Consider the following 12,736-nt stretch of genomic DNA (forward strand, 5'->3'; position numbering starts at 1 on the left):
TTTTTTGGGGGTAGAAATCTTTCCCAAAGCAATCACACAAGTCCTTGTTTTCTTCCTTTATAAACGTCTGTGCCAGTCATCCTTGCATCTAATACTAGCCCTGGTTGGCCCTGTTGGATTTCCTCGATCAGGTGACTGGGGTGTGTTCAGGTGTTGTGTCCACAGACTCCAACAGGTATTCTCTAGAAGAATGCATGTACAAGCTTTTCTGGATGACCATTGATGAAGGAAGCATGCATGCATGTATATGTGTGTGTGTGTGTGTGTGTATGTATGTGCATGATGTGGCCACAGACTCCAACAGGTATTCTCTAGAGGAATGCATGTACATGCTTTTCTGGATGACCATTGATGAAGGAAGCATGCATGCATGTATATGTGTGTGTGTGTGTGTGTGTGTGTGTGTGTGTGTGTGTATGTATGTGCATGAGAGAGGGAGGGGGGAGAGGAAGAGAAAGAGAGAGAGAGAGAGAGAGAGAGAGAGAATATGTGTGTGTGTTTACTTTCTGTGGATTATCAAAAGACCATTAGGCTCATTTCTTGAATTCTTGACCTGGTGATCTCCCTTCCCAAGCTGTGCTGTTTTTCAGTGTTGCTGTGCCTTTTGGGAGACAGGCACACAAGCTCCTTAAAATTCCAGTAAAGAGAAATTGAAGGAGTTGCTGCCAGGACCCTCCTGTGGATAAGTCACATATCATGGGGAGGGGGGGAGTAGGTTTTATGAGCTCTGCATTAGCTGTTTATAGATACTTTCCTTTGCTTCTGGGTGTTCTGTGGTGGGAGCTAAGCAGGTAGGAGATCTCTGAACAAATCAGGCATTTATTGCAGCCAAAATTCATGTGTACAGCTGGACATTTTTCAAAACACTTTTATATCTTCAGTTCAGTTGGTCCATTAGCAGCACCACCACGAGGGGCAAGTCTAACAAGTGTCACCTAATTTCAGAAGCTAATTACTGACTGGCACATAGTGGGGGATTTTTAGGGCCAGAGATAGAGGGAGTTTTCTTGGATCTTCTATAGTTTTCTGTAAGTCAATCAATCAACTGTGGAAGTTATCAGGAAAGGTTTCCCAGAGGACTGGAAGGTGGCCCTTTCATTCATTCAAAAACTATTTGAGCACCTACTATGTGCCGTTCAAATTTTAGAGCTGGATAACATAGTAGTGAATTAAATAGAAACAAATTCCTTTTGGGGAGGGGGGTGTTGACATTCTAGAGAAGGGAAGTGGAAAATAAGCCAGTAAACAAAAAGGACAACATGTCATGTGCAGACATGCATTTAAATGGAAAAGAAAGGCCCTGGAGATGGGAGTGTTTTACACGAGATGTACAGAGAGAGAGACTTCCAGAGGAGAGTGAAAGGGAAATGCCAACTAGGAGGATTCAAATTCGTATGAGGGTAATTGGAGGAAGTTTGTCTTACTCTATTAGCTCTTTGCAACATGACCTCAGGATATGTTGACTAGGAACAGCAGTGCTTGCATGGCATCAGAGCCACCTGCTTTTCTGGTTACAATGCCAGGGACCAGATTTGTTGCACTAAAATCTACAGGAACAAGGTCTTAGGATGTGCATTGTCAGTAATCTACCCAGGTGATCTCTAGGAACCCTAAAGTCAGCTGACGGAAAATAAAAGGATAAAGGCACAGTGGGGTAGGGTATTCCAGGCTTCTTGACCTAATGGCATTTAGGAATGTGGAGAGCATTGGGGAAAGTTCTGCCTCTTGGTTCCCAGAAGTACCCAAAGAAAACCAAGCCTGTCTACAAAAAGCCTGCTTCTTGTTATTTCCTAAGCTTTATCAGAGAAACATACAGAAATGAGTCCTACAATGTTCCAGCTAAGGCAGCCAGCAACCTCCCTGCCTTGTTTCTCTTTCTCTTTGGAAGGGTTGATATTAGTATAAAAAGGCAAAACAAGAGGATCTGATGCTGAGAAAGTGAGAACTTGGTGTCCACAGGGGCCAGAAGAGGGCATCAGACCTCTTCAAGCTGGAGTTACAGGCAGTTAAAAGTCATCAAATGTGAGTCCTAAAACTGAACTTGGGTCTTCTTTAAGAGCGGTGCAAGCTCGTAGCCATCAGGCCTTCTCTCCAGCCCCTGCCCATTCACTTCCTAGGTTTCTCCCATAAGCCCCTGGGGAGCGAGCACCTCAGCTTCTCCTTAGCATCTACCCAGGAAAGCTAGAGATTATGGCTAATGCACACGCTCTTGAGACATGAACAATATTTACAAGTTAGGTTCCACCCAGCGGGAGAAGCATGTGAGTGATCACACCCTTGGTCGAGCCCCGCCATGCCTCCTTAATTATTGTCACGTTTCCCAAGGTCAACTGCAAGGGCCCTGGATGTACTCCATCAGGCAATAACTTTAAAGTGTGCTTGTCCGTGGAAAGAAACCCTAGCCTTCTTGACCATATCACAAGACAGACACCCTTCTTGCTCCTTCATATGGAAGTTATTATTGCCTTTCCATGGACAGAAAAATTACAGATTAATAGAGGTACGTTTTCATGGACAGCTTGGTGTCAGAGAATTGAAACAAATGTATGCTTTGGGCAGCTCCCCTCCCGCTTAGGAGACGATGTCTTAATTATTTTGACCGGAGCCAGACCATGGTATATGTTGTAAGCATCTGGTTTATCATTCAACCAGCTGAACTGGTTTCTATTTTGTTAGAAGAAAAGGCTTGGGATTAAAGACATTTAAGTAATTAAGCACACGTCAAGACAATTTGGTGATGGGTAAATATAGTCTCTGTTAAATGTGCCGTCTGGGGGCTCTGGTTTAGATTTATGTCCGGCTGGAGCGCAGGGATGAAAGCAGAATGCTGGGCCAAGCAGGCCCTGTTGCAGAGGGAATCAAAACCAAATGGGCTTTCGGGAGGACGGCACCATCCCTCTAAGTACCTGTCCCAAAGGATGAAAGTTTCCTTTGAGATGGGCCTGCAGGGAGCGGAGCTGTGCTCCCTGCCACCCAGCAGCACTTGGAACTTTAATGAGACTGTCTCTGGGAGGTGGACCAGAAAGCTCTGCACTTTGTTCTTGCCTCATGTCTGCAGAGCCAAAGGCGAGGCTCCGGGTTTGGATGCGCATGTCCTGGTACCCATGGCAGGAGCCTGAGTCCATTCTGGTTGTGGTCCTTCGCGCTGATGTTTCTAGATTCAAAGGGGCAGTGACGCGGGGCCACTCTCCCAGGCTGAGTAAAGTGTGGTCCATGCTGGGCGATGAGGAATTGGAGCCTATTCCTATGGGGGTTAGAGTTCTGAGCAACAGGTGTGCAGCCGCTGGTGGTGTGAAGGAGGAATAGGACCGATGACTCTAGAGATCAGCTTCTGTGGGACCCCGGGGTCTGTGCTTTATTTGAGTTGAGGCTTTGCTTTTCTTTGGGGACTGGAAGGAAATGAAAAAAAAAATATCCTTGGAGCTTTCTGCTTCTCCGTGGTCTTCATTCTGGGAATAAGACAAGTTATTCTCTCCTTCTCTCTCTGTCTCTCAGTCTCTGTCTCTCTCTCTCCCCTGCCCCCACTGTGCCTAATACCGTGAGGGAAAAGTATGTATGTGATTCTAAAGAAGAAAGCATTGCCACTGTGGCCACATGAATGGTACATGATGGAACCAATTAGCCCATTTTTTTTTGTTGTTGTTGTTGAAAAGAAAGAGAAAAAAATAAAAAAAATTTCAAAGCAGGGATTCTTTTTCTTTTTGAAAAACATTTGATTATTTTCTTTTCCTTTCAAACTGATTTCCATGCTTGTTTGGGGTAGAGTCTTGGATTCTGAAGTCTGGGAGTAAAAGAGGCCAGTGAAGCCCAAATTTGGTAGGGTAGCTATGGCTGGATGGTTAGTTTTTAGCTTGCCTCCCTTTCGTTCCTTCCTTCCTTCCTTCCTTCCTTCCTTCCTTCCTTCCTTCCTTCCTTCCTTCCTTCCTTCCTTCCTTCTTTTCTTCCCAACCACAACACTGAACTCTGGGTGTCCTGTGGGAAGGTGCAAAGCTATGGGTGACAGAGAAACATCCAATTACATCATTTAAATGCCTTGGGTATCAGAGTCAGGATTACTCGGATTTCATAACCCTGGAGCCTTTGCTCCAAGGCAAAAAAAACATTTGCCTGGACTTCCTGTCTTAGGAGGGGACTAATCAACTGGAGTCTAGAGTTCCCTCATCAGGATAGCTTGCCAAACAAGGCGGTGAGGAGTATGTGTGTGTTGGTGGGGGGTGGGGGTGCTTGATTAACTAAAAGAGATACCGAGCAAGTACAGCCAAATGCTGATGGGTTTTCAACTACCACCCGTTCCTAGTGGCGGGACGGCGAACTAAGGGCTTAGAGAGGCAAAGCAGAAGTAGACAGTCCCCTCTGACCCATCCTCATTGCAGGCTTTGGAGAACATAGAGTTATAGCAGCCTGTGTCCTGGAAGGGAAGGGAGCTGCCGGCTGTGGGTGGAGCTGTATGCAGGTTTATTTGAGGTGAAAATGGCTGTACAGCTTAGACCCCAGTGAGCCGAGATCTTCTGCAGACATCCCAGTTGACTTCAGTTTGGATGCTTCCAAATACTCGGCTACTGAGCCAAGAGAAGTGGAGAAGGACCATGGGAGCCAAGGAAGGTGGAACACTTGTTTGTTTTCCGTGAAGTGTTGGGGCTGTCTTTGGGGGTGTATACAGCTGCCATGGCAACTGCGGGGTGGGTGTGGGTGAGGTGATTCTTGGGTTGTGGTCATGGGGAGGGCTGGGAGCCCTACTGGCCTGTGATGCTTCAGCCTCTATCCGTGTTGACAGAACTTCCATAGCTTTGAAATACCCCCCCCCCTTACTCCTGCTGCCCCAACTCAGTTCTCCTCCCTTTGATTGCCGTGGGGTGGCTTCGTATTTCTGCAGCTAGGGCTCTTGAATTGATTAATGACACTCTGACTGAAACCATAGTCTTCTGAATGAAATAGGTCTGAAGCTTCTCCACCCCTGGCATCCCTCCCCAACCCATACTTCTCCTCCCAGCTCCTCTCCGCACCCCAAAATTATTTCTCATGTTTTACGTTAATCCCGATTAAAATTCCAATTTTAGGGAAACTTAAAATTGGAAGAGGACCACTAGCTCTTGAAGGCACATCCATACACACTCAGCTTTCGAATCCTTGGAGATGACCATGTCTCCCGGGTTCCTATGGGGACGGGGAGCCATGGTATAGGCTGCATGCTAGGCCTGTGGTGAATCTTGGTAAAGTCTGAGACCTGGGGACTGGTAGAGAAGAGAGAGGACTGTTTGAGATCTGCTTCGGCGTCTGACTGTGTGGGTGTGTCTGGACACAGGAGGCAGGGTATGATGACTCTCAATGCGTTGATGCCTCGCTCGATGGCGCAGCCTCACTTTGGATGCAGAGTCACTGACATCGCAGAACACTTAGCGTCAAGGCATCACGCTGATTGTCCCACTACTGTTCACCGTCACTCTGCAAAGAACGGTTCAGGGAGGAAAGTGCATGCAAGGCCCTGGGAAATTACTGGGCACTGCAAACTCCTCCTGTTTCTTCCTCTCTGAGATTGAATGTTCATCCTGGTATGCACAATCTTAGCACCCTGAGTTGGTGAGATACAATTTCTTCTACCCGGAAGCTGGTGACTCAGCACGGCCCATCCCAACCCAGAATATACAGACTGCTGTGACCCAGGATAGCCCATCCCGATGCAGAACATACAGACTGCCTTACAGCCTCTTAATAAAACCAAGAACAAAACAAGAAATAACTGTGATCCTATTGAGCAGAAGCTCTGTGCTGTTAGTATTGGAGTTAGAGAGGACAGCATCTGCTCACTCAGCATTTACTCAGTAGACTTTGCCACGGGCAGGTGGCATGAAGCACCGTTAGGATTAAACAACAAACTCCTGTGCTGCCTGCGGTTTAAAAAACAATCTTAGGGCATCTTTGCCCTTTAAAAATTGTTGGGGTTTACCGTGACACGGAGTCTCCTAGTAGTGTCAGAACAGGCACCCATAAAGTCTCACCATCATGACTGCCTAAACATGAGCAGAGCAAGGACGGCAGCAATGGGCATGCCAAAGCGAACAGGGGAAAGACCACGAGGCCTCAGCCCTTCACAAAGAACCGCAGGCACCTAAGGGATGCTGGGGGCATGAGGCACAGTCTTTACCAGGGAAAAGCACACCAACTGGTTACCCAGCACCAAATGGTCAGCCCTGAGAAGGTGCAGATGAGTCATGCTATACAGATCAAGCAGGTTGTAGTTAAAAATATGTGTGTGTATCCATGTACGTATATGCATGTAACAACAATTAATAAAGAGGCTATAGATTTGAAAGAGCAAGAAAGGGCATAAGGAAAAGGTTTGTGGAGAAGAAAGGGGAAATGATATAATTATACTATAATCTCAAAAATTAAAAAAAAATAAACATAAAATTATCGGGGGAAGTCAAGAGATTTTGTTTAGGTAGTTTTTATTGACCAGGCTTTATTGTATAGAGTTGAAACTGAGGAAAATATATTTCATCAGCCAAGGGGGGTGACGTCATGATATACCACAAAGTAAGAGTAAACGGCAAATAATGCCAGTGTCATTACAAGTTGCTCTCAACCTAACCACCACAAACATTTCCACAGCATGGGGGCTATGGAAGAGTCAGGGCTCTTCCAAGCTTCCCCAAACTTGGGGAACTTGAGAACTGCTGTACTGATATCTCAGACCTCAGGGCCAATCACTACAACAGAGCACTCCTGTGAAGAGACAGAAAGGTCAGACAGACACACTGACATCTACTTTGATTTATCACGGGTAAAGTCATCTATCAGAACACATCTATGGTGACGTGGAATGCAGAGAATCCCAAATGATGCTTGTGGTCATGCAGTATGGAAAGTTTACTGGGCTAGGTTCATCAGAATGTGAGGACTGGAGGAATGGGACGGTTCAGACAGCGGATCTAATATGAAAACGTCACTGGTATTTGGGAAATGGGCAATATTTCCCTTACGCTAAAAATTAAAGCCTGAGGAAGAATGGAGGGATACAGAGGAGAATGCAGCAAGCCGTAGGCAGGAGGCACATGAGAGGACTCTCCTTCACTCACCGTTCTCATCTTCTTTACTTTGCAGGCATTAACTCTCTGATAGCAAACAATATCTATGAGGCTGCCTACCCGCTTCATGATGTAAGTACTCTCTCCATTTCTCCTCCCCATACCTTGCTTTTCCTTTCTCCCTACATTCCCTCTTTCCCTCCTTTCTTTCCTCCCTCTCCTCTTTCTCTTTTTTCTCCTCTCTCCCTCTGTGACCCAGGCTTGCCTCAAACTCCTCTCCTCAGCCTCTGCGAGCTGGGATTGCAAGCATGTGCCACGGTTGCCTCAAGTACCAGTTTATCAGTATGGTCTCGTTAATCTTTCAAAAGTAGAAGCCAGGGGCCTCTGGGTGGCTGAACACCTGGCAGGGATAGACCCTGAGACAGAATCACCTTTGCCAACCCTGAAATTTGTCATCGCTGAAGATAATGCTTGGTTCAGTTCTTGCCAAAGGTCTCAAACTGTCTTTCCAGTCATTTTTTTCACAGATGGCAAGAGGAATGCATTGGTTTTCATTTGAGTTTTCCTTGACACCTTGTCTTTATTTATTTATTTTATTTTTCACAGAAGTGTGAAAATACAGATGAAGTATATGGTTGATTAAAAGTACACATGGCTGGGCCGTTAATAGAAGCAGGTGGATAGCCATGGAAGAAACCTCAGGGGTTTCGGTAATATGCAACCAGGAAGCGCTCCTTGGCTGGGAGTAATGTTCTTCCCAATATGCAGCACAATCGTTTTATTCAAGACAAGTTGTGAAGAACTTAAGCAGCCCTTAAACTAAATACCTCTTGGCTTCACCATCATCTAACATCCGTCACTCAGCACAGCCCCATGAGTCTGACCAATAGGAATTTCTCAGATGGGAGCCTTCCAAGTTCTGACATCTTTGCCGTAGAGCATGGAAAGCTAAGGATGTCATGGCATAGGGTGAATTTTACTTCGTGTGTTAAGCCAGTTACAGGCACAGAGCCTGTCATCGCAAGGGCAGAGAATAGTCACCTGGGCTCATCTGTAAAGCACAGAAGGGGCATATTTTTGTGTGAAAAGCTATCCTAATCACACACCATAAGGTGATGCCTAAGAAGTCAAATACTGGAACCTGACCAGGCCATGTTTCTGACCTTCCTTAAAAAGAAATGAGAGAAAGAAAGAAAGAAAGAAAGAAAGAAAGAAAGAAAGAAAGAAAGAAAGAAAGGAAGAAAGAAAGAAAGGGATGACATTAGAAAATTTAAAAAAAAGAAAGAAAATCCTTTTTTTCTTTCATTTGGCATCTGTTTTTGATGATTCTGTTGGCTTTATCTGTTATCCACCCCCCTTTTTTTTTCTACAGGGAGAATATGACAGTCCAGGAGATGACATGAATGACAGAAAGGTAAGCCCCTTTTGTGCTGCACTGAGGACCTTGGTTGTGAGCTGGGTGTGGAACTGGCCGCAAGTGTCATAAGTGTTTTATTTTACACACTGACTTTTTAACAATTTCCCAGTCCCAAAATCTTCATCCCACCCCTCAAAGAAGAGAGTACCAGCTGAGCGGCTCTGACTGCCCCACTTCCTTAGTCTACAGAGGCTGAACACATTACCCAAGTTTACACTGCCCCACAGAAAGGCACTTAGAATCCCTTTGCCTATGAAGTGTCCCTGATGAAAATGCATGATTATCTGTGGGTGTCCGCTATGGATTCTTTTGGGTCATCTTTATGACATCTTTACGTCCTACAGGTAGGCATGCTGAGTACAGCCACTCTCAAATTACAGAGGAGAATGATGAGGGAGAAGGAAGCTTCAGCAGGGTGCAATAGGAAGGTAGGAGCTAGAGCTTATAGATAGAGGATGCTTCCTTTAGAGGGACTACTCCAGTGCTGGCCACAGCTCCCAACCAACAGCCAAGCCCTCCGTGAAGATCTGTTTGTTTTTCTGGCTGGTACTCTGGGACCATGGGGTCATCCAAGTATATGAAATAACGGGCGGCTCTGGCCTCGTTGGTAAGGGTCTGTCTGTGAGTTGCTCCTGCCATCCTCTTGCCCAGCCTAGTGTACAAAGCTGGGTGGGAGGAAAAGAGAGGGATAGGGATAGAAGCTCAAGAGATTCCCTCCCCCAATTCTGTTGTCTGGAAAACCACTCATGCCCCAACTTGCCTTTTGAGCAGCCTTCTTTTTATCCTGCCTATTAGTCCCTGTTATGAAGTGTTAAGTATTAAAAACATAAAAGGTCTTTTCCAGAAATACTGCTGTGATTGCTTACACATGTCCCCACTCTGCCTGCCTGGGGAATCTGCTGTAGTATTGCAATGTCTCAACCTCATCTGTTTCCTATCTGATGCTAATAGCCTCGGTGTTTAATTTCCTGAAAAGTCCCGCATCACATTTAAAGGAAAAGGAGGAAGCATTTCTCCCCCATCCTCACCTCTCTCACTCAACCATTTTCTGTCCTCCTACATTCCGATTTCATGTCTCTCCCCTTTAAACGGCCATCACTAACCATTGCCTACCTAAGAAACCGCCTGCTGGGTGATGAGGACCTTGGCCTATCTAGGAGTATCACAGAGCCCAGGGATACACAGTTAGTTCAGGGAATCCAGACTGACCTCTGCTATCAGACTAGCAGAAAGAAGCCAATTGCAGCCTGCCCGAAGTATCTGTGTGTTTGTTTCTGAAATAATATTGAGTTGCTAGTACAATATTATTATTATGAATATATGGGTCTGTGCTCAGGCTAATATAAAGACTATAGCACATTCTTTTGCTGGCATAAGATCGGGTCAGCGAGAGACGAGACCTGCCAGGGCAGAGTTGTATCTTGCTAGATAATCCCCAGAGATGATGGCATGGTGCTGTCCACAGGTGAACAAGTGTCTCTAAAGACAAGAGGTCCCCTTTGTGTGGCTTTCACTTAGGTTTGCTGGCCAGTCCTTACCTTTCTCTGCCTGGCCCATGGGTAGAGAAGAGAATTTTGCCGTGCTATGGGATAGGAGAAGCCATGATGGAGAATAAAAGCTTCTTTTCCCCCTTCTGTACACTCAGCATAGGAAACGGATAGCCACCTAGGACAGAAGATGCTTAAGTGTCTATAGATGGTCGCCGGGTTATGACCAAGATTGTGGTACCCAGATCACTGCGAGAGGCCTTTAGTCATCAGTATAGGTTCCCTCAAGGGGGCTTCTTACTCCATGGATGTGACTGATAGGCAGGGAGCGTCTACCGTATCCTAGAGGAAGGCCTAAACCTTACCCTCAACCCTCTTTTGCTTTAGAAATTTTAATGTTAGCTGGGATATATAAAATGGGCAAATGCATCAACATTTGTTTGTGATAACTCATGCATTTATTTTTAATCCGCTCTTTGGTATACCTGTAGTTTTATATTACCACGATTCAGGGGACAGCCGAGCGCTTATGCTTTGACTGCCCCACTAACATATTTGAAGACGTTTCTCGTGAGATTACTTTTGTCATCTTCAGAAGCAAAGCGAGAGAACAATTATACTTTCAAGTAGCTTAATATTTGGTGTTAGAAACTTAGAAAACTTTTCATCTATTTAGACTAAGCCAACTGTCAGGACCTGAGATATTCCCCAGGCAAGGGTGGCTGGAAACTGAGGCAAATGGAGTAATGCTCACAGGGGGAAAAATGACTTGTTTATTAAAGACAAAAGCACATTTGTATGCTAGCAAGATAAATGACTTGCTTATTTTTGCACAAAAAGTTAAGTGTTGGATGAATATTGATACAGAGGACATAGACCATCCTCGACATTTTTTAGGGTTGATTGAGATTATTGATTTTTATTCTTGCCAGTGCTGAGAATGCCACGATACATAAACACGTAGCACAAAATGGCAGACGTCTGTTTAGGACTGTCTTCAAAATTGTTGGAAATTCTGTTCTACTCCCAAGCCAAATTTCCAATTTAATGATTTTTTTTAAACGAAATTCAGCAACTCCAACAGCAATTTAAAAAAAACAAACATTCCAGCAAAACACATCCCAAAGATACACTAATTTTCTATTTAGGCACTGAGGAATGATGGTAGGAAAATACTCAGTCTTTGTTTTCCATAATGAAATTGTCATAGTATCTTTGGGGACCAGAGAACTTTGCATGCAGCAAAACACTGCAATTTGTAAGAAACAGTATTCTCACATCTGAGAGGAGGGGTTTCAGGCAGTGTTCATTGGTGGTGTAAGGTATAATGGCATGCACAGTGCAAAGCCCAAGTGTTGTTCAGAATCAAGGCTACAGTGAAGTGGTGCCACAAGGCATGAGGGCGTGCCTCCGGAGACACCGCAGATTTGTTACACATTTGATTCTGTTTTACCTTTCCCGTGTTTTTCACAACCCTGCATTCAGGAAAGATGCTCTACAAGGGGTCATAACCCAGTGTTTAAGAAGTTGTGTCCTTTCAGAGGCCCTCTATGGTAGGCTCCTGTCCTGTCACTTGTTTTCTCCTACTTGCAATGACCATCCCATTTGTCTTTCTAAGTGAGGATTGATCGTCTTACCCCAGGTCCTCTTTCTTGTTTATCTTCTTTAGGTGTACAGATTTTAGTATGTTTATCTTATCATATAGGTCTAGTACCCACTTATAAGTGAGTATATACTGTGTTTGTCTTTCTGCTTCTGGGATACCTCATACCTCACTCATGATGATCTTTTCTAGATCCCACCATTTACCTCCAAATTTCGTGATTTCCTTGTTTTTAATCACTGAGTAGTATTCCATTGTCTAAAAGTACCACAATTTCTGTATTCAGTCCTCTGTTGATGGACATCTGGGTTGTTTCCAGGTTCTGGCTATTACGAATAAAGCTGCTACAAACATAGTTGAGCAAATGTCCTTGTGTACTTGAGCATCTTTTGGATATATGCCTAGAAGTGGTATAGCTGGATCTTGAGGAAGCACTATTTCCAGTTGTCTGAGAAAGCAGATCCTGAAAGTCATAACCAAACCTTCAGCAGAGTGCAGGGAATCATATGAAAGAAGGGGAAGTTAGTATGGACTTGGAGAGGACAGGAGCTCCACAAGGACCAAATATATTTGGGCACATGGGGTCTTTTATGAGACTGTATCTCCAGCCAAGGACCATGTATGCATATAACCTAGAACCCCTGCTCAGATGTAGCCCATGGTTAGCTCAGTAACCAAATGGGTACCCTAGTAAGGGGAACAGGGACTATTTCTGAGATGAACTCAATGGCTGGATCTTTGACCTCCTCCTACCCCTGAGGGAGGAACAGCCTTGCTAGGCCATAGAGGAGGACATTGCAGCCAGTCCTGAATAAACCTGATAAGCTAGGATCAGATGGAAGGGGAGGAGGACTTCCCCTATCAGTGGACTGGAAAGGGGTAGGGAGGAGATGAAGGAGGGAGGGTGGGATTGGGAGGGAATGAGGGAGCAGGCTACAGCTGGGTTACAAAGTTAATAAACTGTAACTAATATTAAAAAATATAAAAATTTGATTAAAAAAAGAAAAATAAAAGAAAATTAAGCTTAGAAAAAAGGAAAAAAAAAGTTGTGTCCTAGGATCAGAAGGAAGGGGAGGAAGACCTCCCCAATCAGTGGACTGGGGGAAGGGTATGGGTGGAGAAGGGAGAGGGAGGGTGGGGTTGGGAGGGGAGGAGGGAGGGAGCCATAGGGGGGATACAAAGTGAATAAATTGTAATTAATAAA

The 12,736-nt window shown here is 45.0% G+C and overlaps 1 protein-coding gene across 1 annotated transcript in view; it reads left to right on the top strand.

Moving 5' to 3' along the window:
- Positions 1–12,736, top strand: part of Ano2 (anoctamin 2) — a 337,785-nt gene that overhangs the window by 108,091 nt on the left and 216,958 nt on the right. The window contains exons 8-9 of the mRNA XM_060383365.1: positions 7,102–7,157; positions 8,398–8,439. Coding sequence (XP_060239348.1) covers positions 7,102–7,157; positions 8,398–8,439 — 98 coding nt within the window. The remainder of the gene's footprint in view (positions 1–7,101; positions 7,158–8,397; positions 8,440–12,736) is intronic.

The sequence above is a fragment of the Meriones unguiculatus genome, chromosome 5, assembly GCF_030254825.1.
Source record: "Meriones unguiculatus strain TT.TT164.6M chromosome 5, Bangor_MerUng_6.1, whole genome shotgun sequence".
Lineage (NCBI taxonomy): Eukaryota > Metazoa > Chordata > Mammalia > Rodentia > Muridae > Meriones > Meriones unguiculatus.